This window comes from Bidens hawaiensis, unplaced genomic scaffold (genome assembly GCF_021521415.1).
Source record: "Bidens hawaiensis isolate Kalapana, Puna unplaced genomic scaffold, B.hawaiensis_p1.1 tig00016075_1, whole genome shotgun sequence".
Lineage (NCBI taxonomy): Eukaryota > Viridiplantae > Streptophyta > Magnoliopsida > Asterales > Asteraceae > Bidens > Bidens hawaiensis.
Window position 1 is genome coordinate 163,346 of NW_027505002.1, and position 27,965 is coordinate 191,310.

A 27,965-nucleotide genomic window follows, 5' to 3' on the forward strand; every position below is an offset into this window, starting at 1 on the left:
AACACGTTAGTAGCTAAAACAGATATATCACAACGTGTTTCATTGGATAATAAATCGTTGTCTCAAAAATCTAATAGGTCGTTGACGACAAGAGAGCTTGAAGAAAAACTTGAAATAAGTGGAACATATTTGAAATATTTATCAACAAATGGACCATTTTAGGAATTTCCTCATTCAATTTCTGCCACCAATCCAAAATATGAATTCATAGATCTAAATAAATACCAAAAAATAAACCACCAACAAACCACAACCGGGCAAACAAATAAAAACTAAAACGATTAACTAAAACCAACAGATTTAAAGTTTAAACTAAACTCATAATCATAAAAGTCACAAACTGAATCCAACAACACAAACAAAAACTGATGATAATAAAACGAGTACCAAATTATTATTATTCCCGAGAAACAGATTACTTAGATCTCTGTCTCATCTTTCTGCGCTTCCTCTTCAATCTCCTCATTCTCTTCTTCTTCCACTGTAAAATATCACAAATCAACCGATTTCAGATGCATATAAGTTAAGATCTATAACCAATTCATACAAAGAACACTTACCTTGGCTCTCATGGTGATCGGGAAGCGTAAGCTGTGGTTTTTCTGGTTTAGGTTATGAAACCCTAGCCGACGTTGTGATTGCGAAGAGGTTTGATCAGATGGGGTGAAGGCTAATTAGCGAACCCTAAAGCTTATCGTGTAACAAGTGTCATACAAAAGCCCAAATTACACTGGGCCTATAAACCAAGAGACAAAAGCCTAAAGCCTGAAGTTCCATTATTTGAGATTGGAGAGTAGAGGTGGGCACAAGAACTACTTAACCGAACCGACCCGAACCCAAATTGATTTGAAATTGATTATGTAGAAGCCGGTTTTGAACCGAGTGAAACCATAGGTTTGAAACCGGTTTGTAATTTTCTCCGCCTAAACCGGTTCCAAACGGGTTAACCAAACCGAAACTAGCCAAAACTGACAAAAACTGTCAAAATCCGATCTGAAACCGATCGTAAACCCATTTGAATTTTGGTGAAAAAAGCGAACCACTTTCAACACAATCCGGATTTGGGGTTTAAACCGGTTTATGCACCTCTAATGGAGAGTTTGTGTATGTACAGAAGACAATTGGATATTGTTTCGATTTTCGAGCATGTTGTGGATTTAAGCTTCATGTTGTGCTATATTCTTTGCTATATTTTTTCTTTTGTTGATTTATTTTATTTTGATATATGTAGGTTTATCGGATGTTGAGCTACCACGGTGATAATCTACGGTTTTTTACCTTTAAGATTATATTTTTATGTATCTATCGGGTTTTTTCATTATTTTTGTGATGATAAATTGTTTGAATCTTGGATATTGTTCGACCTCGACTAGCGCACTTACTTTGTTACCGTTTGTGGCATGTTGCATGCGGAAAGTCTAAAGCTTAATGCATAAATCTTGATTTATAGAGCGTGCCACCTAAAGCCAGTTGCCTAAAGTCATATACTTTAGGCAATTATAAAGTAAAAACCCAATACTATTAAGCTAAAGGCCCATTACTAAATACTTGGCATATAAAGCATAATGTCTATAAACACGACCTGAAAACCTAAACCTTTGTTTACATAACCGAATGACATCCCTTAAACGTTCATGATTCATTCTCGAACATGGACAAATCTGCTATATAGGGTTGGTATTCAGCCAATCCCTACATTTTTTTTATCTTTATATACGAGGTTTATTGATTAGGGTTTTCTGATCAATCGAATTTTTTAGTCTTTAATTTGAGGTTTTTAATGATCAATCTATACATGTTACATTTGAAAACAAAGTAAAAAAGCAAAAAAAAATATATATGAGAACCTCCACATCAACCCCACCACACATTCCAAAATAAACATTTGGAAATCCTTAGAACATCATGCCTCCTTCTAAATTTAAATTTATAATTTAATCATACAACATATATAACAAATTATTTCACTTATTTCGTATATATTTAAATATTGAAATATGACTTAATTTAAAAAGAAGTTTAGAAAAATAAAATTTAACTTAAAAATATAAAGTAAGTAAAAGTAAAAAAAAGGTGCATTTACTGAAAACCATAGATAAAAAAGAAAATTAATCTTCGTAGGTTACGTTTTCTCCTTATTATGTTAATTCATATGCGGGTGGTCCATCATTAGTATCATTAGTATGCCTATCTCTTGATTAAATATAAATTTATCCATTTGATTTTGTTTTTGTCCGAGGTTGTCCTTTCTCTATTTGATGAAAGTGTGTTTTTTTGAGAGAAGTGGATGTTATTGTTGAGAGAAAAAGTAGAAATGTTGGGTGTGAAGTATTAAGGTATGTGGATGTTAATTTATAGATTTTAATTTGAAATATTTTACCTTTTTAAGCCATATATATAGTTGTTGTTTTTATTTAAAAAAATAACTTAAATAAAAAAAATTTAAAAATTATTATTATTTTTTTAATAATCTATATGTTAGTATGTGACCCACCCACCTCATCCCCGGACTTGCGCCCCACGTCAATGCTCGTCCGTGAACTTCCTGTCTGCCCCATTCCACGTCTTCCAGACGAGTGGAAAATCCACTATTGTGGGCACTATGAGTTTCGAATCGATAAAGTACATCAATGATTATTTCTTAATGATAAATTATTGAACGACACATTTGAAGAAATTGGTAATCAGTCAAATTTATTTCATTCATCAACATACCCAATACATATACACTTTTACATTGAAAAGAAAAAGGAAATAATAACAACTTTCATAATTGCACATTTAACTAAACAAGGAAGGAGAATATATTTTAGAGGTAATTGTGTGACTGATTTGGGTATGATTTTGCAATCTCTTTCAATACTCCCCCTCAAGTTGGAGCGTGTAAGTCTCGAACGCCCAACTTGACAAGAAGTGATTGCAATTGTTGAGCTCCAAGAGGTTTAGTGAGTAAGTCGGCTATTTATGATTTTGAATCGATAACCAATGGCTGGACATCTTTGGACTCGACCCTTTCACGAACAAAATAACAGTCCATCTCAACATGCTTGGTTCTTTCATGGAACACGGGGTTGTTTGCTATTTGTCTTGCAGCTTGATTATCACAAAACAGCGGTGTAGGTCCATTGGGTGGCACGTCCAATTCCCGTAATAACCATCGAACCCATAAAATTTCACTAACCGTTGCAGCCATAGCTCGGTATTCTGCCTCAGCCGAGGAACGCGATACAACAGATTGTTTCTTGGATTTCCAAGAAATTGGTGCTCCTCCTAAGAGGAGTAAATATCCGGTTCTAGACCGTCGGGTGAAGGGACACCCTAACTAATCTGAGTCACAATAAGTCATGAGTTTTGTGCCTCCCTCCTTTGGTAAAAGAACCCCTTGACCTAGTGTAGATTTAAGGTATATAAGAATTCTGATTGCTGCATTCATATGATTTTGTCTAGGATCAGCCACAAATTGTTTGTGGCTTAGAACGTTTACCGAGTAAGCTATATCTGGTCTCGTAGCTTGAAGATAAAGTAGTCTTCCCACAGGTCTCCTATACTGATTAGCATCAACTTTGTCTTCCTCGTCACCTTTGTCTAGCTTTAAGTTATGTTCCATGGGAAAGGAGCTCGGTCGGCAACCTTGAAGACCACTATCTTCAAGGATATCGAGTGTGTACTTTCTTTGGCTAAGAACAAGGCCTTCAGAAGTGCGAGCGACCTCGATCCCCAAGAAGTATTTTAGTTGTCCAAGGTCCTTTATGCTAAACATCTTGTCGAGTTCAGTCTTCGTGTGCTGGATTTTACTCATGTTGTTTCCAACTATGACGACATCATCAACGTAGATTAGTGCGGCAACATAGGTTCTATCGTCTTTATATATGAACAAAGAGTAATCTGATTTTGATTGCTTATAACCAAGTTGTTGAAGCGCTAAGGAGAATTTGTGATACCAATTACGGGAAGCTTGCTTTAGGCCATATATTGATTTTCTTAACCTGCAAACCCGTGTTTCTTCTTTAGTTGCAAACCCTTAAGGTACTTTCATGTAGACTTCTTCTTCTAGATCGCCATGAAGGAAGGCATTATTCACATCGAGTTGATGAATAATCCATCCTCGCTTGACGGCAATCGCAAGTAGGGTTCTAACAGTTACGAGTTTAGCAACCGGTGCGAAGGTATCATGATAATCCACTCCCTTTTGTTGTGTGAATCCTTTAGCTACAAGCCTGGCCTTGTATCTTTCCACTTCCCCACTTGGCTTAAATTTGACCTTGTATACCCATTTGGAGTCTATGGCTTTCTTTCCCTTCGGCAGGGTCTCGAGTGTCCATGTTCCATTTTGTTCGAGGGCTTTTATTTCTTTCTTCATCGCATCTCTCCATTTACAATTGCGTGAAGCTTCATGAAAGTTCTTAGGCTCATCATGTGAAGTGATGGCCGATAAAAAAGCTTTATGAGTATTAGAAAATTTATTATAAGAAATGTAATGAGCTAGAGGATGTACCGTAGAGGAACCTTGGTTTGGAGCCGGCTGTGCATGGTCTACCGAAGGGGGGAGATTCACTTGATAACCATTCAAGTATGATGGTCTTGATCGAATTCGGTGGGCCCTTGTTTCTTCAACTTGCTGACTTTCATGCTGATGTGAGTTTGCGCCATCCAGATTGTCATTATTTTCATGCATGAAATCATCACCATGCATGCTTTCATCTATAAATCCACCATGTTCACTTTCATATGAACCGGTACCACCTTCGTTCACGTGTACAGATTCCACGGTCTCCGAACCAACATCATTGCCGGTTTCAAAACTAACATTATTTCTTGTTAATTCTTCGTCTTCTTCATGTGTCACCTTTTCTTCATTTTCTTTGTTTTCATCTTCTGTTTGTTGGTTCTCAGTTGGTTCGTATGGATAGGCGAAAATCCACTTTCTTCTTGAGTTTCTTTCAGGTCAACATTATCAAAAGGAAACATATCTTCCATGAATCTTACATCTCTGGATACAATCATCTTCCTTTTTTCTATGTCATAAACCTTGTATCCTTTTGTCCCATGAGGATATCCCAAGAATATTCCTGGTGACTATTTTTTTATTTGAACTTATTTTATTATTTTTAATGAATTTATTATTTTTTAAATAATTATACCAGAACATTGACAATTTATTATATTTATACGAGGGTTATGTTGCTATATATTTTTTAAAATGAATATATATTGATGTATGAGAACAGTGTGTTAAAATGATGTGTATAACTAGTCAAGCCCGGTATTGGGACTCGAGTTTGTTTCTATAGGAGCAACTTTCGTTTCTACAAGAGCATCCTTCGGCTTTGTGTTTTCTTTTTTTCCTTTTCCCGGCCACCATTCGGGGTACCCTATTCGTTTGAAACAGCCTTCCCGATTATGACCGTCTCTTCCACAAAAGGTACAGTGATCAGTCTTATCAACCAATCCTAGTTTTTCATTCTTCTGTGATCCCCTCTTCTGTTGGCTTACCTCACGTCGAGGAAAGGAAGCTTGAAAGGCTGCAGCCTCCTTGCTCGGTTTCCTTGGAATGGTGATTTGTCGTTGCTGCTCATCTTCATAAACTAGGTGAAATGCAACATTAAGATTCGGCATAGGCTGCATAGCCAATATTTGTGTTCGAATAACGGAGAATTCTGTATCGAGTCCCATTAAGAACTCATATAACCTCTCCTTTTGTTTGAGGTCGAATAGCTTCTTACCTATTCCGCACAAACAACCATCACAAGTGCAATGAGGGGTGGGTAAAACAGATTCTATCTCATCCCATAACCCCTTTAATTTAGTGAAATATGCTGTTACAAAAGAGCCATCTTGTTGTGTTAATGTGAGACATTGCTTCAACTCATATGCCCTCGGAGCACTCTTCTTTCCAAACCTCTCTTGCAAATCAGTCCATATTTCACATGCAGTATTATTATACTTGACACTGCTGCGTATATCTTTCTCCATAGCAGTAGTTAACCACCTTTTTATCATTGCATCAGCCCGCATCCAAGGCATACAGAGGGTTGAACTGCTTTCTGGTTTCTTGATTGAACCATCAACGAAACCAATTTTGTTCTTGGCGAACAAGAAATTAGTCATTTCTTGTGCCCAGTCGTTGTAATTATTATCTGTGAGAACATCATTCACATGTAACTACTTTGGGTAGTCGGAAGCGTGGAGTAGTATGGTGATTGATGATCGATTGCTTCACCATCGGCTTTGGATTTTTCAGAGTTTTCAGGCGCCATATAAGACGATGGCTTTTAGGGTTTTTTGTTTTCTTCTGTATATGACTGCTCTGATACCATGAAAAAATTGGTAATCAGTCAAATTGATTTCATTCATCAACATACCCAATACATATACACGTTTACATTGAAAACAAAAAGGAAATAATAACAACTTTCCTAATTGCACATTTAACTAAACAAGGAAGGAGAATATATTTTAGAGGTAATTGTGTGACTGATTTGGGTATGATTTTGCAATCTCTTTCAATAACATTACCTTTCTGTTGGTCATGATTACCTCAAAACCACATTGTATGTGACAAGTCGAAAATTTGGACGTTAAAACATCGAAAGGTTGAAAGGTGGCAGTTTGGTAAAGGTGAGTTTAGACAATAATGAGTTATGTCACGTTTCCATTGTCGTCCGTTAGTTTGGAGTCTAGTAGACAATGTTTTGTCTTGCTATGAATGGCAATTTTAGCATCACTTTTCATTACCTCCTAACATGTTGTGTTCCAATCATAGACGTAACGAGTATTAGCCTTAATTCTGTAGAGCCAGGCAGCCAGCTTGTGTTTGTAAGCTTTTAAGGTTTATTTTACAAGTTGTTTTTTCTCTTACAAACCTTAGCCGACATTGACATGTTCATTAGGAAGGGAGCAGTTATAGCCTTTCATTATTCATGGTTCATGTTATGGGCTTCCATCTCTCACAACTTTAGCAATGCATATAATTCACTAAACTAACATAAGGATATAAACTTTAGTAATGCATGTGGCTTTTAAAACATGAGATATAATATTTAAACTTAAAAATCTTTTAATTGTATTTTAAATGTTAATTAAATTTAACTTATCAAATAGATATAATATTATTCAAACTTAAAATCTTTTAATTGTATTTTAAATGTTAATATAAGTTTAACTTATCAAATCTCAAAAGGGTTGACATGCACGTTGATAAGTGTTAGGGTTTATAATTTAGCACATGCCTCATTTTCAAATCTGTTTTCTTTTCTTCTTGATCCCTACCTTAATGGTTAGAAATATCAATACATGAATTTTTTTTTAAATATTTATGTACATATAATAGGTTAAAAAATATATTGCGCTTTCAAAACTTGAGATATAATATTCAAACTTAAATTCTTTTAATTGTATTTCAAATGTTAAAATAAGTCTAACATATTTAACTTCAAAAGGGATGATACGGTGATAAGCGCCATGGTTTATAATTTAGCAAATGATTATGTTCGAAGTTGTTCTTTTTTCCTTTAACTCCTTTGAACGTCACCTCCCCAATGTAAATTGTGTTTACATGATCTCAATAATTAGAAGGATATCATTGGACGGTAAGTTTACACAACAATTGGTTATCAAGTGAAAAATTGGTTATATACACAAACACACACATACATTAACTTAGAACTCATATACTACGTCAGGTGGAAAATATCAGTACATAAAATTCTTAAAATTATTTATGTGCATCTTATTGTTGGAAAAATTAAGATATGATCGGTTTTGAAAATACATTAATTACTATTTCACTTCAATTTAATGTTTGAATATCGAAAACAAAAGTTACATAATTAGATTTCAAAGTTTTCTAAAATAAGATAGGTTAAAATAAATGTGTTTTATTGATATAATTAATATATTTTTTTTAAATGTAACATTGTTAAAACAAGTGAGAGTTACATTTAATATGAGAGAAATCGGAAAAAATGATGAGAACGGATATCCAGGTGATATGTTGTATGAAAGATTATATCTTATTAAATAAAGAGACAATATACATTTGCGTCCCAGTGGTTTCTGGCTAGGCGCACATTGCCCGAATGATTCCTCATGGTTTCAAAATTGGCACACTTTAAATCCCTTTATCTAACATCAGTTAATAGGGGATGTGAAATTAGTATAACATTCAGTTTGCATCCCTCCACCTCCTCCATCCCTCTATGTTCACTCATGCTGGGTTTTCAAAGTAATCAAAAACCCAATTTGAATCCCATAAAACTCCTATCAATCGGAATTAGATATACTCAAATTTAGGGTTTTAAGAGAAAGAAAGCGATCTATGGTTTCAACTAAAACCTACAACAATCAAAAATTCCTTACCAAAAATTGAAATTAATCAAAAACCCAACTCAAATTTAACAACAATCGACACAACTGAAATAAAAATCGAACGGATTGACAGGGGTTTTGTAAAGAGAAAGATGAAGGTGACAGTGGGACAGTCCCCTCCTCCAGAGCATCTCGCTCACTTACTCACTCTCCCCCGGTGGTGGTGGTGGGGGTGAAGTGGGAGAGAGCGGCGTTGGTGACAGGAGAGACAATGGTGGGGACATGAGAAACTTTAGGGACACAAAGTGTTGATTGTACAAAAGTATGTGGATATAAATGTCAATGAGATGGTATGAAGGTGAAAAGTCAATCTTGCCCTTGAACCTGACACCGTTAACTAATGAAAGGACTCATTTGGATCCTTTTTGAAACCACTGAGACTCATTCTGGTCGTTTTGATTTTCAAAATGTGCACTTGTCCATAAACTACAGAACTGTGTATTCTCTCTTGAATAAATATAGAAGTATAGATGTAGATATGATCGTAGTCTTTTAATTACAACAACAAGAAAATCTGATCATATACACCACTTAAATTGTAGGGCACCACAACTGCTCATGCTATTTAGGTGAACGCCAGCTAGAAATTAAGGTGCTGTTTGTTTTTTAAGAGGTAAAACGTCTGCAGTCTGCGGACCACATCTGCAGACATCTGTAGCAAAAGAGGTGGACCAAACCTCTGCAGTCTGTAAGAAGAAGACTGTTTGTTTTTCAACGTCTGCAGACTGCTAATACATTTAATGTATAACTTATACCAAAAACACAAATTATCCAACAACAATTAATACATAAATCCAAATTTTATACCAAAAAATACAAATTATCCATAATTAAAAATACTCACAATATCAAAATACATAATCCAAGATTAACATGTATGAGAATCATTAGGTCTTACAAACAATCTATAAATTCCAGCATTATTCTCATAATCAAATCGTCAAGTTCTATCAGTGTAGCCATTGTCAAGTCTTGCCAAATCTAAATAAACAAACCAATAAATAAATACAAGTTATAATAACCCAAACAAACCAAAATAACCCGAACTAACGCAAACAAAAACCAAACAACATGACGCAAACTAACCCAAACACGACCCAAGCTAACCCAACCCCTAACCCAAACATTTATTCTTACTTTTGAACACCAAAAAAAAACTAATCATCTTTTTATTAGTTCATGTAAGCCCGAAACCGTATGACCCGAACACTTTTTTTTAATTATATTTGAACGCAGAAACCGAACAACTTGAACGCTTTTTTTTTCATTATAACTAAACCCAAAAACCATACACCCGGACCAAAACCCGAACAACAAACCCAACTTGATAGTTCAAACATATAATGTACTAAACAGAGCATATAAATATATAAACTACTCACAAGGTCGGGTGATTTTAAAACATATAGACACCGTGTTGCCCTCATTCGTACGTAATCATAACTGCACGCTTTCTTAATCACCGGTAGAACTTAATCTAACTGGTATATACAGAATTAGCCACACCAAAACGAAATCTGAATCAAGAAAACAAAAAACAATCAACAATTTAATTTAAAAAAACGAAACTGGAAAGAGATGGAAACATATGGAATTAAAAGATTAAAACTTTACAAAATCTAACATAATCTAACAAATTTAATAAAAAACTAACAATAACATAATCTAAATAAAAGGAAGAAACACAACCCAGAAAGAAACCAAGCATCCAAAGCCAATTGTTAGATTGCAATAATCAATTCACAGATTCACTAATCAGACTGTCTGTTCATATGTTTATTATTATTATTATTATTATTATTATTATGTGAAAGATACACAAATTGGATTCCAAAAAATAGTCGGCGACGGAGAAAACTTATTAACTCAAAGTTAACAAAAAACTAACAATAACATAATCTAACAAAGTTAAAACAAAAGGTAATTAGATAACCTGTTGGAGAGAGAGAGAGACGGCGACGGATCTGTGTTGGAGAGAGAGAGAGAGGCAGCGGAACTTTGGATAGAGAGAGAGAGAGGCGGACTGCGACGGATCTTTGGAGATAGCCGGTGGCGGTGAAGGAGGAAGGCCGGCGGCGGCGGCGATGGTGGAGTCAGCTAGGGTTGGGGTAGAGAAGGAGGAGGGTGGAGGTCTGCTAGTGTTGTTGATAATGAAAATAAGAAGAGGTGAGAAGTGACTAGGGCAACACTTCTAGGAGAAGAGGACGCGCAGACGTTTTTAAATGAAATGTCTTTTAAAAATCAAACACGCTGCAGAGCTTAACGTCTGCGCGTGGTCTGCGTGGCGCAGACAAAAGAGGTGAAGAAGTGATTTTAGGAAAAAACAAACACCACCTAAATGTCCAACTACTTTCACATGATTAAGGAATTCTCTTTCTTTTTAATTCCCTAAAAGTATAACAAATAATTGTAGCTTTTTTATAACAAAACGGAGTTTTCTATTTATAGTAATTTAATAAATTAAAAGGTTGCGATTAATGCCAATGAGCTTTCGTTGAACTGGTCTCGGAGGAAGAATGAAGATTTGAGGAGGCCGGAAGGTCTCAACTACGAATCGATCTCAACCTGGTTTTACCAAGTAGGATTCGGGCGGCGGGTTTTTCCCGGCAATGAAGAAGGTGGGCTTGGGCTACCCAACATTGTTTGGATCGCAGGCATAAAGGGTCGCGTTTTGTTATTGAGTTAGCCCGGGTTTGTTTGCGATCGTATGTGTATAGGGACGCATTTTATTATTGAGTTACCCCAAGTAACCATGCTTTTATTCGTTGTCTGTTAAAAAAAGGTTGTGATTAATCATTTTAATACTTTTAATCAAGTAGGCCCACAAAGATCCGAATCCAGTCATCCAGACAATGTCGAACCGATCAAGGATCAACCTTAAAGTTGATATACTTTCAAATATGCTAAAACCGTGTAATCCACTGTTACCAAAAACTATTACCGAAAAGTTTCAATTTTTTTTATTTTTTAGCTCTCAAGTTGAAGTAACTAATATCAAATTAAAGCTACAGAATGTTCTTTCTCCCTAACCTGTTTGGGTATCATAACTTCTAGGTTTTTTTTATTGTGTGTTAGAAAAATGGTTAAGTTTTTTGTTTTGTCTTTTGCTTTTGAAATACCAAATTACAAATATACCTATCATTCCATTATATGTAAACTAATAAATATATAAGAATGTTATCTTGTTAATTTACCTACTTTTTGGTTTTTGCACTCACAAAAGCTAATCAAAATACTTTTCTTAAAAACTACCCTTGAAAAAGCCATAAGTAAATAAACAATTTTGGAGTTAAATAAGCTTAGCCAGACACCCTCTAACTCATGATTGCACATTTGCACTGTGTACCTTTGTTTAAGCAAACATTAATTAGGCAAGCAATAACAATGAAACTTTTTTTTTGAACAATGAAACTATGTTGATACAAACATGATTAATCTAAAATTATGATAAATTTTATCTTTACTTAAACTCGGTTAAGCAGCAACCTCATGATATCCTCATTATCATGTAAGTTTAGGGGTTGTTTGGCAATCTTGTGTTGGTTTATTAAGAGGCCTGACTAATTAAGAAGTAGGCATCATGTCTTTGAAACTTAACCATTAAGAGTATTCTCAACCCACTCCTCATCTCTATCTCTATAATTACACTAAAAAACACTACATTTCTCTCTCATGTTCAATTAAATAATATTTTTATGCCTTTATCATTACAGTTTTCTCTCTCCTCTATTCATAACAAATCCAACAAATATTAAAAAATAAATAGAGGCAAACAATGTTCCTCAAATATTTTCCCAAATTTACAAAAAATCACTACATTTCTCTCTCCACCCTATAATTTACACTCACAATCACTCACAACCACACCCTATAATTTGCAAACTCCGCACACATAATTATATGGGATGGGATGAGAATGCTCTAAGAGGCTTCATAACTCATTTAAAGGTAGTCACTTAATAGAATTATTAAGAGGCTACCAAATAGCCCATTGGTTTTTATTAATTTTTATGCTTCCCATACACGTATGGGGTCTTTCTTGAACATGGATAGGTTGTCTAACCAAAGGTAGCATTGATAAAGAAAACAAGGAAACTAACTACGATGGTCAAGTTAGTTTCTCGGGCTATAGATGAAATGTTTAAATACGAGTCTGAATTTTATTCCAGAAAAATGTTTTACATATAACTTTTGAAATGAATTTTGTACGGGTCTTTACTGAAAAGACTGAAACTTAAGGGGTTGTTGGATAAAATTATAAAAATAATAAGAATAAAAAGAAAAAAGAAAGTGAATTTGTTTGTTCAAGTGTGAAGCTTAATGTTTATCAGTAGAGGGACCAATCTTGCCATCTCTGGAATACAGGAGAAGAACAGGTTTTAATGTTTATACAATTTTTATTACCAAATTGCCCGTCTATCTATCTATGGGTCTAGTTCCTTTATGCCCAGCCGGCTAGGTTGTACGTTGGTGATGACTGTATAGGGGCTACTACTGGGGTTCAGCAGGGAGACCCCCTTGGGCCCCTCCTCTTTGCCTTAGCATTACACCCTCTTGTTCTCCGGGTACAAAATGAACGTAACCTCCCATTTCATGCTTGGTACTTGGATGATGGGACTATTTTTGGTGGTGCCAACGAAGTCGCTAAAGCCCTAGACATTATCAGCTCGGAAGGGCCATCATTGGGGCTTCAAATTAGTATTAAGAAAACTGAGGTTTTTTGGCCAGCGTGTAATGGAGTGAAAGTTAAAGATGGGCTTTTCCTTAGTGGGATTGGTAGACCAGAGAAAGGGGTAAAGCTCCTTGGAGGGGCTGTTAGTCAAGATCCCTACTTTATTAAGGAGTTGGCGAGGCGGAGAGCATCTCGTGCGGTTGATCTTATGAAACTCTTACCTTGCCTTAGGGATCCCCAGATCGAACTCCTCCTACTTAGGTCTTGCAGGGGGGTTGCTAAGTTGCTTTTTGGGTTACGAACATGCCACCCCCATATGATGGATGATGCGGTATCCTGTTTTGATAAGGGGCTTCGAGAAGCCATCGAAGACATAGTTGTATGTGGAGGCCCGTTTTTTGGTGATCTTCAGTGGCGACTTGCATCTTTACCGATGCGCTTGGGGGGTTTAGGCCTTCTTTCGGCTCATGATGTTGGGGTTTACGCTTTTGTAGCGTCGAGGGCTCAGTCTTGGAAGCTACAGAATCACATCTTAAGGAATAGTGGAGTTGTCGACCTGGACTCAGACTACGTGCAGACCCTGGAATGCCTAAATGGCGCTTTCTCAGACTTTGACATTGGCGGTTTCTCTAATAAGGACATGCCCCACCAAAGCCTCAAAAAACTTTGGCGAATGCCCTTTTTGGCAAAATCGCTCAGAGCCTGGGAGAAGTTTTTGGATTGTCCCCCCGACAGAAGGCGGTTATTGAATGCTTACAAGGTCTTCATACCCAAGATTTTCTGAACGTTATCCCGATTGATGGCTTGGGCCAAAGCATGTATGCGGTCGAGTATAGGGCCATTCTTAAGTACCGTTTGATGGTCCCAATGTACCCAGAAGACGAAACATGTCCGATCTACCGTAAGGCTTGCCCGGATAAAATTCGGAGAGCATGCGGTTCATTGCAAGGAGATGCCTGGGTTCAAATACCGACATGATTGGGTGCGAGACGTTCTTTGGGACATCTTAAGGCGAGCTGGGATATCAGCTAAAAAGGAAGCCCCCGTAAACTTCCATATAGACCCCACGGAAGGGAGATCCACTCTACGACCGGCAGATTTGCTCGTCTTTGGTTGGGCCGGGGGAAAACATGCTTGTGTTGACCTCACAGGGGTATCTCCTTTAGTTGGTTTGAGGGATAATGGGTTTGTAGCTGGGCAAGCAATGAAAAGGGCTGAAACGAAGAAGGTGGAGAAACATGCTAAAGCCTGTGAAGAGAACCAACATGTTTTTGTCCCTCTGGCTTTTGATACCTTTGGCTCCTTGGCACCGGAAGCTATCCGTTTCCTAACCAGGGTCCAACGGGTTGTGCATAGCAATGTGTCGACTCCAAAGGGGCAGGGGTATGTCTTTAGCAGGTTAGGGTTTGCAATTCAGAAAGGGGTGGTGGCGCAGCTTGTTGTCCGCCTACCTGCTATGTTGATGTAATATCTATATTTCTTAATAAATATATATAAAAAAATTACCAAATTCACACATACTGTTTCACTCTGTGTCCTGGTATAAGGAATTTTTGTAAAAATGGTGTGAGAACATTTTTGTTGTTTTCTTCAATTATGCTATGTTCTATTATGCTATGTTCTAGGTTTTCAATTGAATTTGCTCAAAGAAAGTTGTTTGACATATGATTGTCCCTTTAAAGTGTTATTTTTAATAGGCTGTTGATTTATTTTCTGTGAGAATTCGAGATAGATCTTGATTATCTCAAGTATGAGATGTATTTTGGTTTTGACTTTCTTGGTTATTATGCTTTTGGTGTTGTTTATTATTTCCTCCCTTATTTTGACTCCATAGTTGAAACTTTGACCTACGGGTCGCGATATGATAAGTTTAGAACGAGTATTGGTAATCTCAGCCCAATATTCGGCCCTTGCGTACCCATCAGGTGTGCAACGGATAATCACCCGTTGGGTATCAAGTATGACCCGTATGTTGCTAAACATTACTTGTTAGGATTTCTATATAGATTTCTACTATTTTAATATTTATAAAGTTTTCATTACCAAAGAAAATTAGAAATATAAAAACTAAAAATTAGTGATTAGTAAATTTCTATTACTACGGTCAAAAGAAGATAGAATGAAAATGAACATGTTTACGTGTATGGTTTGGTTATACGAATACATATATTTCGGGTAATTGGTTTTGATATTGACACATGCGTTAGAGAGCTTGTTACAAACAATTTTCTATCTTTTATGAGTAGTTTGTCGCGTTTAACTTTTTTTTATTGATTTGTTGATGAAAATTGTATGTATTACGAAAACAACTGTTATAGTGTTTATTCTACCATCATTATACTGTAGTTGAATTTGTTGATTGTATATTGATTATCTAAACAAATTTTTACCAAATTGTGCTACTCTAAGTACAATGGAAAATAACTAGATACCTACTTCACAATTAACTTATTGAAAATTCAGCAAAGTTTGTCAAAGGAAGGGACACCCATATGGGTAGGGTGTATGGCTTACAAACCACATGGCAACACCACCCCATCCCATGTGGGTAATGTGCATGGCTTCATTTCATGGCAAAGGTTTGCCACACAACATTGATTCATTATTGGTCATTAAAAATTAAAATGAATTAATGAAGTTTTAGGGTACTTGTAGGTAGGTGTTGCCTGTAAGTTTGTGGTTTTTGGGTAGTTAATGGTAGAAATGAGATGACATTATATTATTGATTAATGCATGGGTAATACCCATGAGTGCCCCTTCCCCTCTAAGTAACATAGACCTTTAAGTCAGTCAAATGACATTCAATGCATGTTACATTGACCGTGGGTGGTCAATCTAGATCAATACTTTTGTCTTGCGTATTTCAAAGGCTCAAGTACGTCAGTCAAACTCAAAGATCAAATTGAAATATAAAAGTTGAGTCTAGGTGCGGGTCAAGTCTATGTCTACGGGTCTTCAAGAAAAGTATGATTATGAAATCTAACAAGCTCGTATGGTGCAAATTACAAAAATATTGTTATTAATGAGTTTTATGAATTACTCAAAACAAAAAAATAACTTGGCTATTCTAAACTTCAAGAAACAAGAGCACGCTCGCAATTTCTATCTTGGTAAGGTGGTAAAGTGATTAAAATGTGAAATATGAAGTTAGGGATTCAAATCTTATAAAATGTAAAATTTTAGTCGTTAGAAAAAGAAAAAAAACACGTCCACTCATGATCTTTTCAACATGCTTTAATAAAGCCAAATATTTAGCTTTAATTATTTGGTAAATATACTAAAACTTGGAACTATCCACACGTCTGTGTTTTAATTCTAGATATTTATTGAGGTCGATAGAGATAATATGATATAGCATGTTTCCTTCACACACTTATTTGTGTATGTTATAAAATCTACGTCACTATCTTCACGAAACTACAAAATATTGGTATGCCATCACATCATTTTCACAAAGAGTTTGTCTTGCATTCTACTATTTTAGTGTCCTATTCCTCTAGGGTTGAAGTAATGGATAAGATGAATCAGCTCAGTGCCATACTAGTATTGAATTTTCCAATCTTAATTTTTTTAAAAACTTGATACCAATACTGAAAATGTTCGGTTCTGTACAGCATGCAAATATTCGGTAAATGCCGGTACTGTGCCGATCCCGATACATCAAATAGTTGATGCTAAATCAGTACTGACGTTACCCATTTCCATATCGGTACCGTTTGCTCATCAATATTCTCATATTCAGAGTTTGTGTTTCGTTCTTCAAATCATTTAATGGGTATTTATTTTTATGTAAAGAATCTGCCTAACTTAAGAATAGGACACCCACAATGGGTGGGGTCTGGTCGGGACTTAAATTTATTGGCCATTAATGTATGTATGGTCATCTCCATCCATCAATTATACATCATATATACATGTAACTCATTTGGCCTTTATGTCCCGTAAAAACCATACACAAAGGGACAAAATTCTTTTCAGTTTTTTATCATTACTTTGTTTAGTTGTTTTAGAACTCTCATAATTAGAGCCTATGATATATTTTAGGTAAAATTTAACTACACAGCACAAAAATATGACATGAAGCTAACACAAAAATTTTCAAGTATGGATTTAACTTAAAGATGCTTGTGAGTTTGTCAACCCACAGACATGTTTCTAGTTGATTTAGGTTGACTTAGTGGTTCACCGGTTGAATTGTTTTCGTAAATGTATATTTAAATTATAAAAGCATTTTATACTAAAATTTAAAATCCAAAATAGAAGTCAATGTCGACTTTTAATTTAACTTGTTTTTCACTACATTAGTTTTTTTTTTTTGTTATAAATTTGAAGTTTTTAAACTACTAATATACAAAAATATGGTTAAACAAGTTGTGATTGTTTTCACTCGTAAATATTCATGTCGTGTTTGAATTCGCATGTGTGACATACATCAGCTCAATGTTATACATGATATGTAAATCTTAAGAACACGGCCTAAATAACATGCTAATCAAATCATGAAAGGTTTACTAAATTTTAAATTAATTATTTATTTCATTCGTGTCGCCATTAATTTTTAATTTATTAATATAAAATACTATAATAATATTATAAGAAAAGAAAACAACATTAGCTCTTTAAGCAAAATACTAAATTCGGACCAATAAATTATTATTTCAATATACACTTTATCATTAAAAGGTATACGTTACTTTGCATACATTAACTCCTAGTAAAAAAAGAAGACAAAATAATTAATTAAAAATAAAAAAGAATTGGCCGAGTCAAACAGGTGAGTCGACCAGGAGTGCAGCTCTGCAAATGGGACAACTGGAATGAGTGGTGAGCCATTTGTCCACACACTCACAATGATAAGCATGATAACAATTCGGCAAAACCTTTACTTTTTTCCCATGTTCAAATTCTCCTAAACAAATACAACACTCCACTTCACCGCCCGTCTCAGAAGAAGTAGTAGACGGCCTTGTGGTGGAGTGTTATTGGAAGGCTGTTGATAACAGTTGTATCCAAACCTTGTGTCCGTGAACACGGACGCAAGGTTTGTGGTAAAGTAGTGGTGTCAGAAACAGCGGATGAGGATAAGCGGCAGATCCAACGTGCGTAGAGGAAGATAAGAGTTAATAATATTATTATGGCAAAGAGTACGATGATGAAGAAGAGTGTGCGGCCTCGGATTTCGAAGTTCTTGTCGTCCATGTCATCATATCGCCAGTGGAATGTTTGGGTGTCTTGAGTTGTCATTGGGTCGGAGGCTAACGTTGGTGTTTTTGTGAATGTGGTAATTGAGTGGCATGGATTGGGGGATCAGTGAAAGGGTGTGAGAAGGAGAATTGTAATGTGGGGTTGGTTGGTATAAATAATGAACGAAAAGTAGAAAAGAAAAGGTAGGGGAGATAAATGACAAGTTGCTTGAAGTTAAGGGGTATAAAGTGTAAACGACAGTAGTTGATTTGGGAAAGCAAACATATGATAAATTAGAGGTTGTTTGTGTTTCATCAAATAAAAATAATAATAAGAAGAAGAAGGGATTTAAATTTAAATTAACATTTTTTAGTTAGTTGACAATTATATTTTAATACTATGATAGAGCCCGTGTAACACATGAGTGATTAAAAAAAATACAATAAAAAATTAAATTTAATAATATGCATATTAACATACTTTATGGATTCATAAGATATAAATAATTTTCTAATATACACAGATTTATAAAAACAATTTGTATTTGTATTAGAAATCAAAATGAAAGGTTTTGAATCTTTACCATTTAAGAAAAAGAGAAGGTTACCATCAATTTATTATAGTTGAGTTGGTAAGCTACAAGCATTTTAAAAGCAAGATAATGAGTTTGATTCCCGCTAACAACATATTTTTCATATTATTATTCATGAAGTAGAAATTATAAAAATGCAAACTTTGGTAGTTTATGTGGAGGGTCTAGTTGAATGACATGTGAAAAGATTGTTTTGATTTAATAGTATAGGTAGATACTATGTTATGAATGACTAATCATTAATTATTCGTACTTATTATACGATCAACAACACTTAAACTTTCACTTTCGTTGATAAGTTGAATCTTATTTTTAATGAAAAAGTAACCCCGCCGTCTAGTAATATACAATTGATGAATTTTTATATCAACTAAAATGTTGTAAATTGTTTTGAGATAACTGAATGAAAGTTAAGATCAGACGAAACTACTTTTTTGTTTGAGTGAGATCCGCATTTATAATAAAAGTGAAAATTAGAAATGTAACCGATTATGTATTATCAGTAAAAAATTTAGTTTAAATTATTAAATTCTAATTAGCATATTTTGTTATATATTATATCGTTTCTTGATTGATATATGTTTTTCGTATTGTCACTTATAAAATTTGTTTTTTTCTTTCTAAACCATCTTTTATACCATGAAAATCTAGTACCGACCTCACAAGTCACAAGACCCCAATAATATTTTACTTAGTAATGAGATCAGATAAAATTGCAATACAACATAAAATGCATATTCTTCACGATATTCAATATAGAAAATTATTCAAAATTTAAATTTTCTCATTATGTTTCACGTCTTTTCTCTTAAGTTTTGCTTTTAGGCTTTATTATGTATTGTAAAACGTGTTATTAGTGCAACTACTATGAATGTTATATCTAGTAATCTACTTTTATATGCACAACTAGTATCATCAAGTCAGAATCAGGTTCGAGTTAGGCGAATATGAGAAGATGTAGTTGAATGCAAGAATTTTAACGGGTTCTTTTTAAATCCTAACTTTTTTCCTTCAATAGAAAACCAAATAGGAACTTTCAACCAACCAATAATGAAAGATTGAAAAAAGAAAGAAAAAAAGAAATAATAATAATATACACGTTGAACATGATTAACTAGTAAGTATATTATACATTGTTACCTTCACAAACATACACTTCAGACCAAAAATTAGACAAAATATTTATTATTATTTTTCTTTCCAATTTCAAGCAGATCTTAACAATATCTACTTCTAACAAATGCATTATTTAAGGTGTTTCACAGTGTTTATTAATAATAATCATGATATTTAGTTACTTATACATTAAAGAAAAATCAACATATTTTCTATTTTTTCTATAAAACTCATTTAATAAATTTTTACACATAAAAATTCTTGTGCATGCTAATTTTGAATACTTGATTTTTTTAACTTAAAACAACTAACTGATAGAATTCTTCATATCCTTCCTATAAAAATTAAACTTTCTATTTGAACCTAGCTATAATATATAAATATTAATCTTATAGTGCCAACCAATCGTGTCGATATCATTGTGATACAAACTTCTAAATTTCCTTTTAGTTCTTGCTTATGTTCCACTAATGTAGTTTCTACTTCTAGCTAGCATGTATCAAAGTTCTTAAGTTTATAAAACAAGCTTGAATTGTAGTTTCCAAAAAGAGGGCAACTTTATTTATAAACACCATGAACCTATATTTATTTCTGGTCCAAAATTAATTATTTTAACCACCTATGGTTCTATTTGGCCACAAATATTCATCAACTTGTATATTAATACCTAACCTTTTAGGTTGCATTAATAGCCCCTAAATGAAGAAGTTGCATAAAAGGTAACATGCCACAAATCTTATGAACATCATTCTAAGAGATCTTAACGCGGTCTTCTTTATCATAGTTATTTCTTAAATATGACGTTCTTTTTATCAATGTTACATCAAACTTGAGAATTTGTAGGGTATGGCATTGCTAAATCTAATTACATTTTTAAGCAATTGAGATAGATTGGACGGCCAAAGGCTAAAATATAAACACACATTTATCTATGAACAAGCAAGATATAAATCTAAATTCCAACCAATCTACGAACAAGTATACAAATACAGAAAATAAGAAAAATTTTATTTTTGGCCGAATAAATTATAAAGACAGCCGTAACGTGGTAAAACGAAAACAATAAAAAAAATAAATTTAATAATATATATGTACTACATAAACATTTAATCTCGCATCATTTCTCAATATAATTTCATATATTCTAAGCAAACTCGCAATTCCAAAACAAGTGATCCAATTGCTCTTTTCAAGCGCACAAGCCACACATCACATATTGTGTTCTAATTCATGGCGGGTTCAGAAATATTTCTTGCAGGGGTCGGAAAACTTTCGGGTCGGTACTTAGTTGCGTATCGCTATATAAATTTTTCTTTGGTCCGGTTCGGTTGTACGGGTCGGGTGAAATTGGTATCTAAATGATTTTCGATCCGGTTTGGTCGTTTAAGTCGGGCCAAATGGGGCGGTTCACATTAAAAAAAGATAATCAACCAAAATATCATATTACAATATAACAAAAAATATAAAAAAAAAATACATGATACGTCATAACAATAATTAAAATACAATATATTTATAGTTGTTTTCTACAGGCTCTTAATTTTTGGTATCTAGATAAAAACAAAACAAAAGCTTATTAAAAGTTAATTAATCATATACGAAATAAACGGGCAAGTAATTTAGGGAAAAACATATTGATTTTTATTATATATTAGGTTATCTAAGAAATAAATAAATGTGCACAAATAAATGTTTTGTTGACTTTATCTTTATTTTCAAATGTCTTATTAAATTTTGGTAAAATAATGGGTTGTGAAATAGAGTTAATAAAGGCTCATTACATCTTAAAATGTTAAATTATGTATATTCTTTCTTTTCTTCTTTAACTGCAATATGAGAATACTTATTTGCGCCGGTTGCCGGAAAATATGGTTGGCTTACTCTAATCTTTTAATCTCAAGTTCTCTTAGTTAATGGTCGTTCTCAAATCCACAGGGGTCGGTGTCAAAATTTCACAGGGGTCGATCAGAATTTTAACATATATATACCATTAAAAAAATTTTTCTCACACAGGTCGGCCGATCCATCCTACCGCTAAGGTAGGTACGCCACTGGTTATAATCTATCTAGATAAACACATTATACATGAGTAAATAAAAACTTGAATTATGTATACATATGTGTAAAGGATTGAACATAAAATCTACATATTTACATTTCCAATGTATGGGGATGAAGTAGAGATATAATCATTTAGGGCCGTCAAAATGGCCATTTGTTTAGACACGATATGTCAAAATGGCCAATGCATGGGCATGTTAAGCAAAAAAAATACGCTCTGTAATTTTATACTTTTTTAAAAATAACTTAAATTAAGACAGTAGAGTACATTATGTCTCTTTCTTGGTACATAAAAACGTATAGCTGTCATGCTTAAACTACCAAAGTCAATTGTTAAACGAGTCATTTTCGTGTTTAATACTTGTATTAATCACATCGTCTCTAACCTGTTAAACACGTTAAGACACATCTCTAACCAAGTCAATCATTGAACCAAAAACTAACGTCGAGGAATCAGCCTAATCGTAGAAGCATATATGTATATCAGGATCCAATCCCAATTTATACATCTTTCATAACCACTCTAATTTTTATTCTAATACTGGCCTACCTTGTGTCTTTACTCTTTACTAGAGAGTGTCCTTGTATAGGGCCCAGTCTAGCAGGGCCTGACTTAATTCAACTCGGTCCATTAAGATTAGCCCTATTCACTAAGAAAGATAAAGAACTTCCCACTATGAGAAGCAGAGAAGGTTCGTTCTTTCCTTCTAGTAAGGGATATATTCGAGATTTCGAGTGTCTTGTACGAGTATTAAAAAATAGCCATTATATAAAAAAATTTTAAAAGATCAACAATAATTGTAATCCTTCATTACTAGGTACAAAATTTATTAGATTATTTAATATTTAATAGACTTGTTCGTATTAATTTTTTTTTGCCCGTGTTAGTTTTCTTTCAACCATTTAAAGCACAATTCACTAATTAAGGTAAAATAAATTTATATATCTAATTTCTTTTAAAATATCCCGGGTCGTTACGAAGACCATTTCCTATACGTCTGCCGAGCCCTGTATAAGATATGAGAAAACCATGCCTAGTCTTATCCCACAAAGCAACCCCTCTCTGGACCTCTATATATCTCAATATTCTTCGTTGCTTATGAAGTAATAATAAAGAGAACAAAAGGTAGAAAATAAAAGAGTTTTATTCTTAGGATTTACATTCACATGTTTTAATGTTTTATATTAGTTAAAAACTAGCATTTGAAGTTATGCATATTTTCAACGTACCTTAACAGCTTTTTTTTTTAAGAGAGCCTTGTTGCTCCGCTCTGTCTATACCGTGTTGTCTTAATCAAGCTCACGCTTGCTGTAGAGTTTGGTTTGTACGTTTTCCCGAAAAACCATACCACTGGCTGCTACTTGACAATTGTTGCGCTACCACAAGAACATAAATCTATGACGTAACACACTGTGGGGTGAAAACACGAGTGGACTTGGGTTCAAACTGACAACATTTGCACAAATCTTAACTCAAATCATTTATTGTCAATATCCACCACACAAATAGAAATCAAACTTGAGTCTCCATTAAAGAAACCAAATCTCTTATCACTAGAACACATGTGAAGATACGTACACGGCCGTCTCAACGTTTATGAAGGCCTAAAGCGAACTAAATGTTGAGGCCTTTTTTAAAAACATTTTGATATAAACTCTTCTTCTTTACCCGAGCTTGAGACAAACAATAATCTATTAAGTTTATAGTTGGTGGTGTTAAAAAAAAATTAAAGAAAACATATTTTTTTTTTCCTATCAGGTATCTATGCTATCTATGTGTCCTTTTGTTGTTTTGTTCTTTTTCTTTTCTTTTTTTCCTATCAGGTCATAATCAAAAGAAATTGGGCCTAACTTTTTAGTTTATGGCCCATTTTAAAACATAAATTGTATGCAGGCATAATACTTGAAGGCCTAAAAAGATTGGAGGCCCAAGGCAATGGACTTAGTTAGCTGGCCCACGGGCTGGGCCTGGATACGAACCTTAACAGATAATGAATTGATGTTAAGTATAAATCACCAAAGAGGATTTAATATAAAAATTGAAAATTTGAAAATTGATCAACAGAAAAAGCTCTAGATAAAAAAAATGTATTGAAATTGATTCTAATCTTCTTTTCTATCACAATTAAATGTATCAAATTAATGCCGTTAAAAGAATTTATATCAAGTTAAAATAGACCAATTTTTTTATTATGTTTATTTATGAAAGAAGTAATCCTTTAAAGTACGTTTTAATCTATTGTCAGGTGGTTGTGTCCTAACATCGTTGTATCACTCTCACATGTTATTTTTAGTACAAAAGTATGTCTTTTGTGTTTTCTATTTAAATGGCACAAAATATTATTAAACACCAACTGACAAGACATGAGATACGTAAGAACAAAAAACAATTTCATGAATAAAAGTCCAAGTTACTTTATGTTGGCCCACACGGCTACACGGATCAAACAATTATATCAAACGAACTTATCAATAAATAAGTACGAAATATTAAGATGATAACCATCGACTCTTTTCATATAATCAAACGAACATAACTTCACAAACATAAAAAGAGAAAATACTCTCTTGACTCTCTCTTAGAGAAACAACTCTCTTAAAAAAAACAATAATCTAAACTTCTATTTAGACATATTTAACTTGCTTTTCAAGACAATCACTAAACTTCCTTTTCAAGCCAAGACCTTTCCTAAACCTACTACAATTAAATTAATTAAAATAAAACATAACAAATAAAACCCTTAACTATATTACTAATTCAAGAATAATCCTTCACTTTACCGTATTCTTTCTACTCGAAACCCATAAATAAGATAAATACATAACATCATCAATCAACGACAAATTTTGGGGCTCGATCGTCAAAAGACACAACCATTTCGAAGATTCCATACAACTCACAGATCAACAAAAATAATCACTCTCACAGCCTCTTTCTTAGCCGAATTTAATGAACAATTATCGAGCCAATCCCTTAAATTAGAAGGAAATCACAAGATTGACATTTTCACACAAGCGACCTTTCCACCATATCTGATATCTCAAATCTTATTACCAAACAACAATCACCAAAAACATGAGGAATATAGAAAATCCGATCCGTTATTACACAAGGGGCATAAAGGAGATGGTATATCAATCTCTTAGCAACTAAATTGATCGTGTTAAAAGAGGATTCACAAGACTTTCCATCCGCATACATTTATTTTGGAAAACCTTTCTAAAAGTATGATTCTTTACGTAATTCAATATTCTTCAAAAATACGGTTTCTTAATTAAATCCAATATAATAAACCTAATAAACAAATTTATACAATATATATATAAAGTTTTATATTTTTTAATTAAGTTTCAAGTTTGTATAAATTAAGATTCCTTACAAAATTCAATAAGTTTTTTTAATCAAATATAATACAATTAGAAAACAAATTAATATAATTTTTTTTTTTTGAAATTTCAGTTAAGTTTTAAAACACGGTATCTTTTTAGGCTTATGCATTCGGATCTTTTTGTTTGCTTGATTTAGAGCACTCACATCTTAATTATTCATCTATATCCATATATTTTAACTTAAAACATCATTTTTCTCTAAATTTTATTTATGTTCTAAAAAGATCTCATATCGTATTTTCTATTTGTATCTATATCTTAAAAACTTTTATTTTTTATTTTCTTCACTTACCTAAATAATCATATAACTATATAAAATGATGAATATTATTTACAAATAGAGCTACTATATATTACTCTCTATTATACATTTTAGAGTAAGAAAATAAAATATGAAAACTAAATACGTAAAAAAACTTTATGTACGTACGTTTCTTTATATTTTTCGAAATAAAGGGTAATATAATCTAATATATATATATTATATATAAAACATGGTGGGAGACCTTTTAATTTTAAAAAGTACAAAACTTGTTGCTTTTAGTACAAACTATAATGCATAAGAATAAGACATTTTATGGGCAATTTTGTCTTTTAGCAAAAACAAAATCATGTTACGGTTGATTTTTAATTTATTCAAAAATAATTACAAATTTGATCTTTTAACTTTAATCACATTTTGTTAATTTACATAATAGTTACATATATACCACTTATTTTAAACCAACTACCTCGACGACATTTAAACGTTTATAACCTTTTCACACACTACTATTTTTTAAAAAAGATTATATCATAAAAACAAGTATTTTATTCTCTTTAATTTGAGTATGGTATTGCTATACTTTTTTTCATTTTACAAATTTAACGTGTTCCGTGATTAACATTAAAGACCGGCAAACGAATCGGGCGGGTTTGGCCGTTCGGGTCCTGGGTCTAAAAGGTTAAGGTTGAAATTGGTCGATATAAAAAGGTTAATTTGGTTTGGGCCAGGACGAGTTTGGATTGAAAGGGGTCAAGTTATAACGAATTTCAGGTTAGAACATTATCAAGCGGACCGGGTTGCGGGTCAAGACGAGTTCAATGTAGTGTTACGTGTGCACCAACACCTGATTGAGCGCGCACAGTCATTGTGTGATGTGCTTACTAACACCGATTAAGACTCCAATGCCACAATACAAGCATACTATCGTCCGGTTACAAGCGTACTATTGTGAAGTCACGCACATATAGAAACTTTAACATCTGTTACGCATTTGATGTCATGTTTGCGTGCATACCCCGCCGCATCGCGCGGGCACGCAGCCAGTATATATAAAGTGTGGGATTCTCTTTTATGGTTGACCGGCCATTAAAATTAAACTGTTGAAGTCCAGACGAATCATGGTATTCTTTTACCACTATGTTAATATAGGGATGGTTTCAAAATAAATATTTTATCAATATAAAACCCTCATATCGATAAAATGATTTGAACTACGTATTGAAGGTTTTTTAGCCAATGCTAAATCGATGAACTATTTATTGCGTATAAAGTAAAATAAACTTATTGGATTAAAAAAAGTAAACAACTTTGTTGTCAATTACATATTTTTTGTTTGGTCAGAAGAATCCTCCGAATATTTTGATCATGAATTAGTGATTCCTTTTGATATTTTGATTTCATTTACCGCTATTCCATCCCCGTTATCCATTGAACCCGCCCTAAATAATCCCCTTTTTTGCGAGATTATTTCCGATGTAATTATAAAAGGCTAATTTTTCAAGAATTTTAGCCCAAGCTTCTGATAAACTTTGATTTTCGGCTAATCCAGCACTGACTCTTCTATATATTTCTTGTTGGAAGTATCCTTGATCCCATTGATAACGAGTAGGCCCAAATAATTCGATGGGAGCAGTCGCAGAACCATACCACATAGTTCTGACAACAGTAAAAATGATTGATCAAATTTTATTGAGTCTGACTCATAGTGATCATTTATCAAAGAATGACTCTGGTTATCAAATGATTGAACAGCCGGGTGCAATTTACTTACGAGACTTTAGTTGACATTCGTAAAAAGTATCTAATGAATTATGAGTTCAATACATACTCTTTATCAGAAAGACGGATATTCCTTGCTCATTATTAGACAATCACTTATTCACAAACTTCGTGTGGGGCTAATAGTTTTCATTTACCATCTCATGGAAAACCCTTTTTCGCTCCGCTTGGCCTTATTTCTCTCTAGGGGTATTTTAGTGATAGGTTTTATAGGAACTAGACGATCTTATTTGGTCAAATACCTAGCGAGAGACTCCTATCTTCCTTTTATTACGGTATTTCTGAACAAGTTCTTTGATAAACAGTTTCAAGGTTTTGACGTAACATATGTGAAGAGTTCAAATATCGTTTGACAGAACTCATGTCTAAACCTAATTATATAGAAATTAACCAATTTGAGATAATCTCTTTTAAACATAATTAAACAAATAAATGGTTCAAGCCTTCATATCGAACCATTTTGGCCGGTTCGACCTATATATACAACCGAAAACAACCAACACAATCGATTTGGTTTTCCATGCAAAATTTGTTGAAAT

General features: G+C 33.6%; 1 protein-coding gene, 1 long non-coding RNA gene and 1 pseudogene across 2 annotated transcripts; all 3 read right to left on the bottom strand.

Moving 5' to 3' along the window:
* Nucleotides 1-306: 306 nt before the first annotated feature.
* Nucleotides 307-765, bottom strand: LOC143609822 (uncharacterized). Its single transcript, XR_013149483.1, has 2 exons — nucleotides 561-765; nucleotides 307-481 (listed from the first exon to the last, which is right to left on the bottom strand). It is a non-coding gene; the product is annotated as an uncharacterized LOC143609822 (long non-coding RNA).
* Nucleotides 766-5,250: 4,485 nt separating this feature from the next.
* LOC143609813 (uncharacterized) lies at nucleotides 5,251-6,108 on the bottom strand. Its single transcript, XM_077084461.1, has one exon. It carries the CDS (start codon nucleotides 6,106-6,108, stop codon nucleotides 5,251-5,253), a length of 858 nt encoding a protein of 285 aa, XP_076940576.1.
* An 11,581-nt stretch (nucleotides 6,109-17,689) lies between these two features.
* LOC143609819 (RING-H2 finger protein ATL66 pseudogene) lies at nucleotides 17,690-18,510 on the bottom strand (annotated as a pseudogene).
* Nucleotides 18,511-27,965: the final 9,455 nt, after the last annotated feature.

Coding starts and splice junctions, on each gene's coding strand:
- LOC143609813 (XM_077084461.1), bottom strand. CDS start 6,108: ATGACTAATTTCTTGTTCGCCAAGAACAAAATTGGTTTCGTTGATGGT.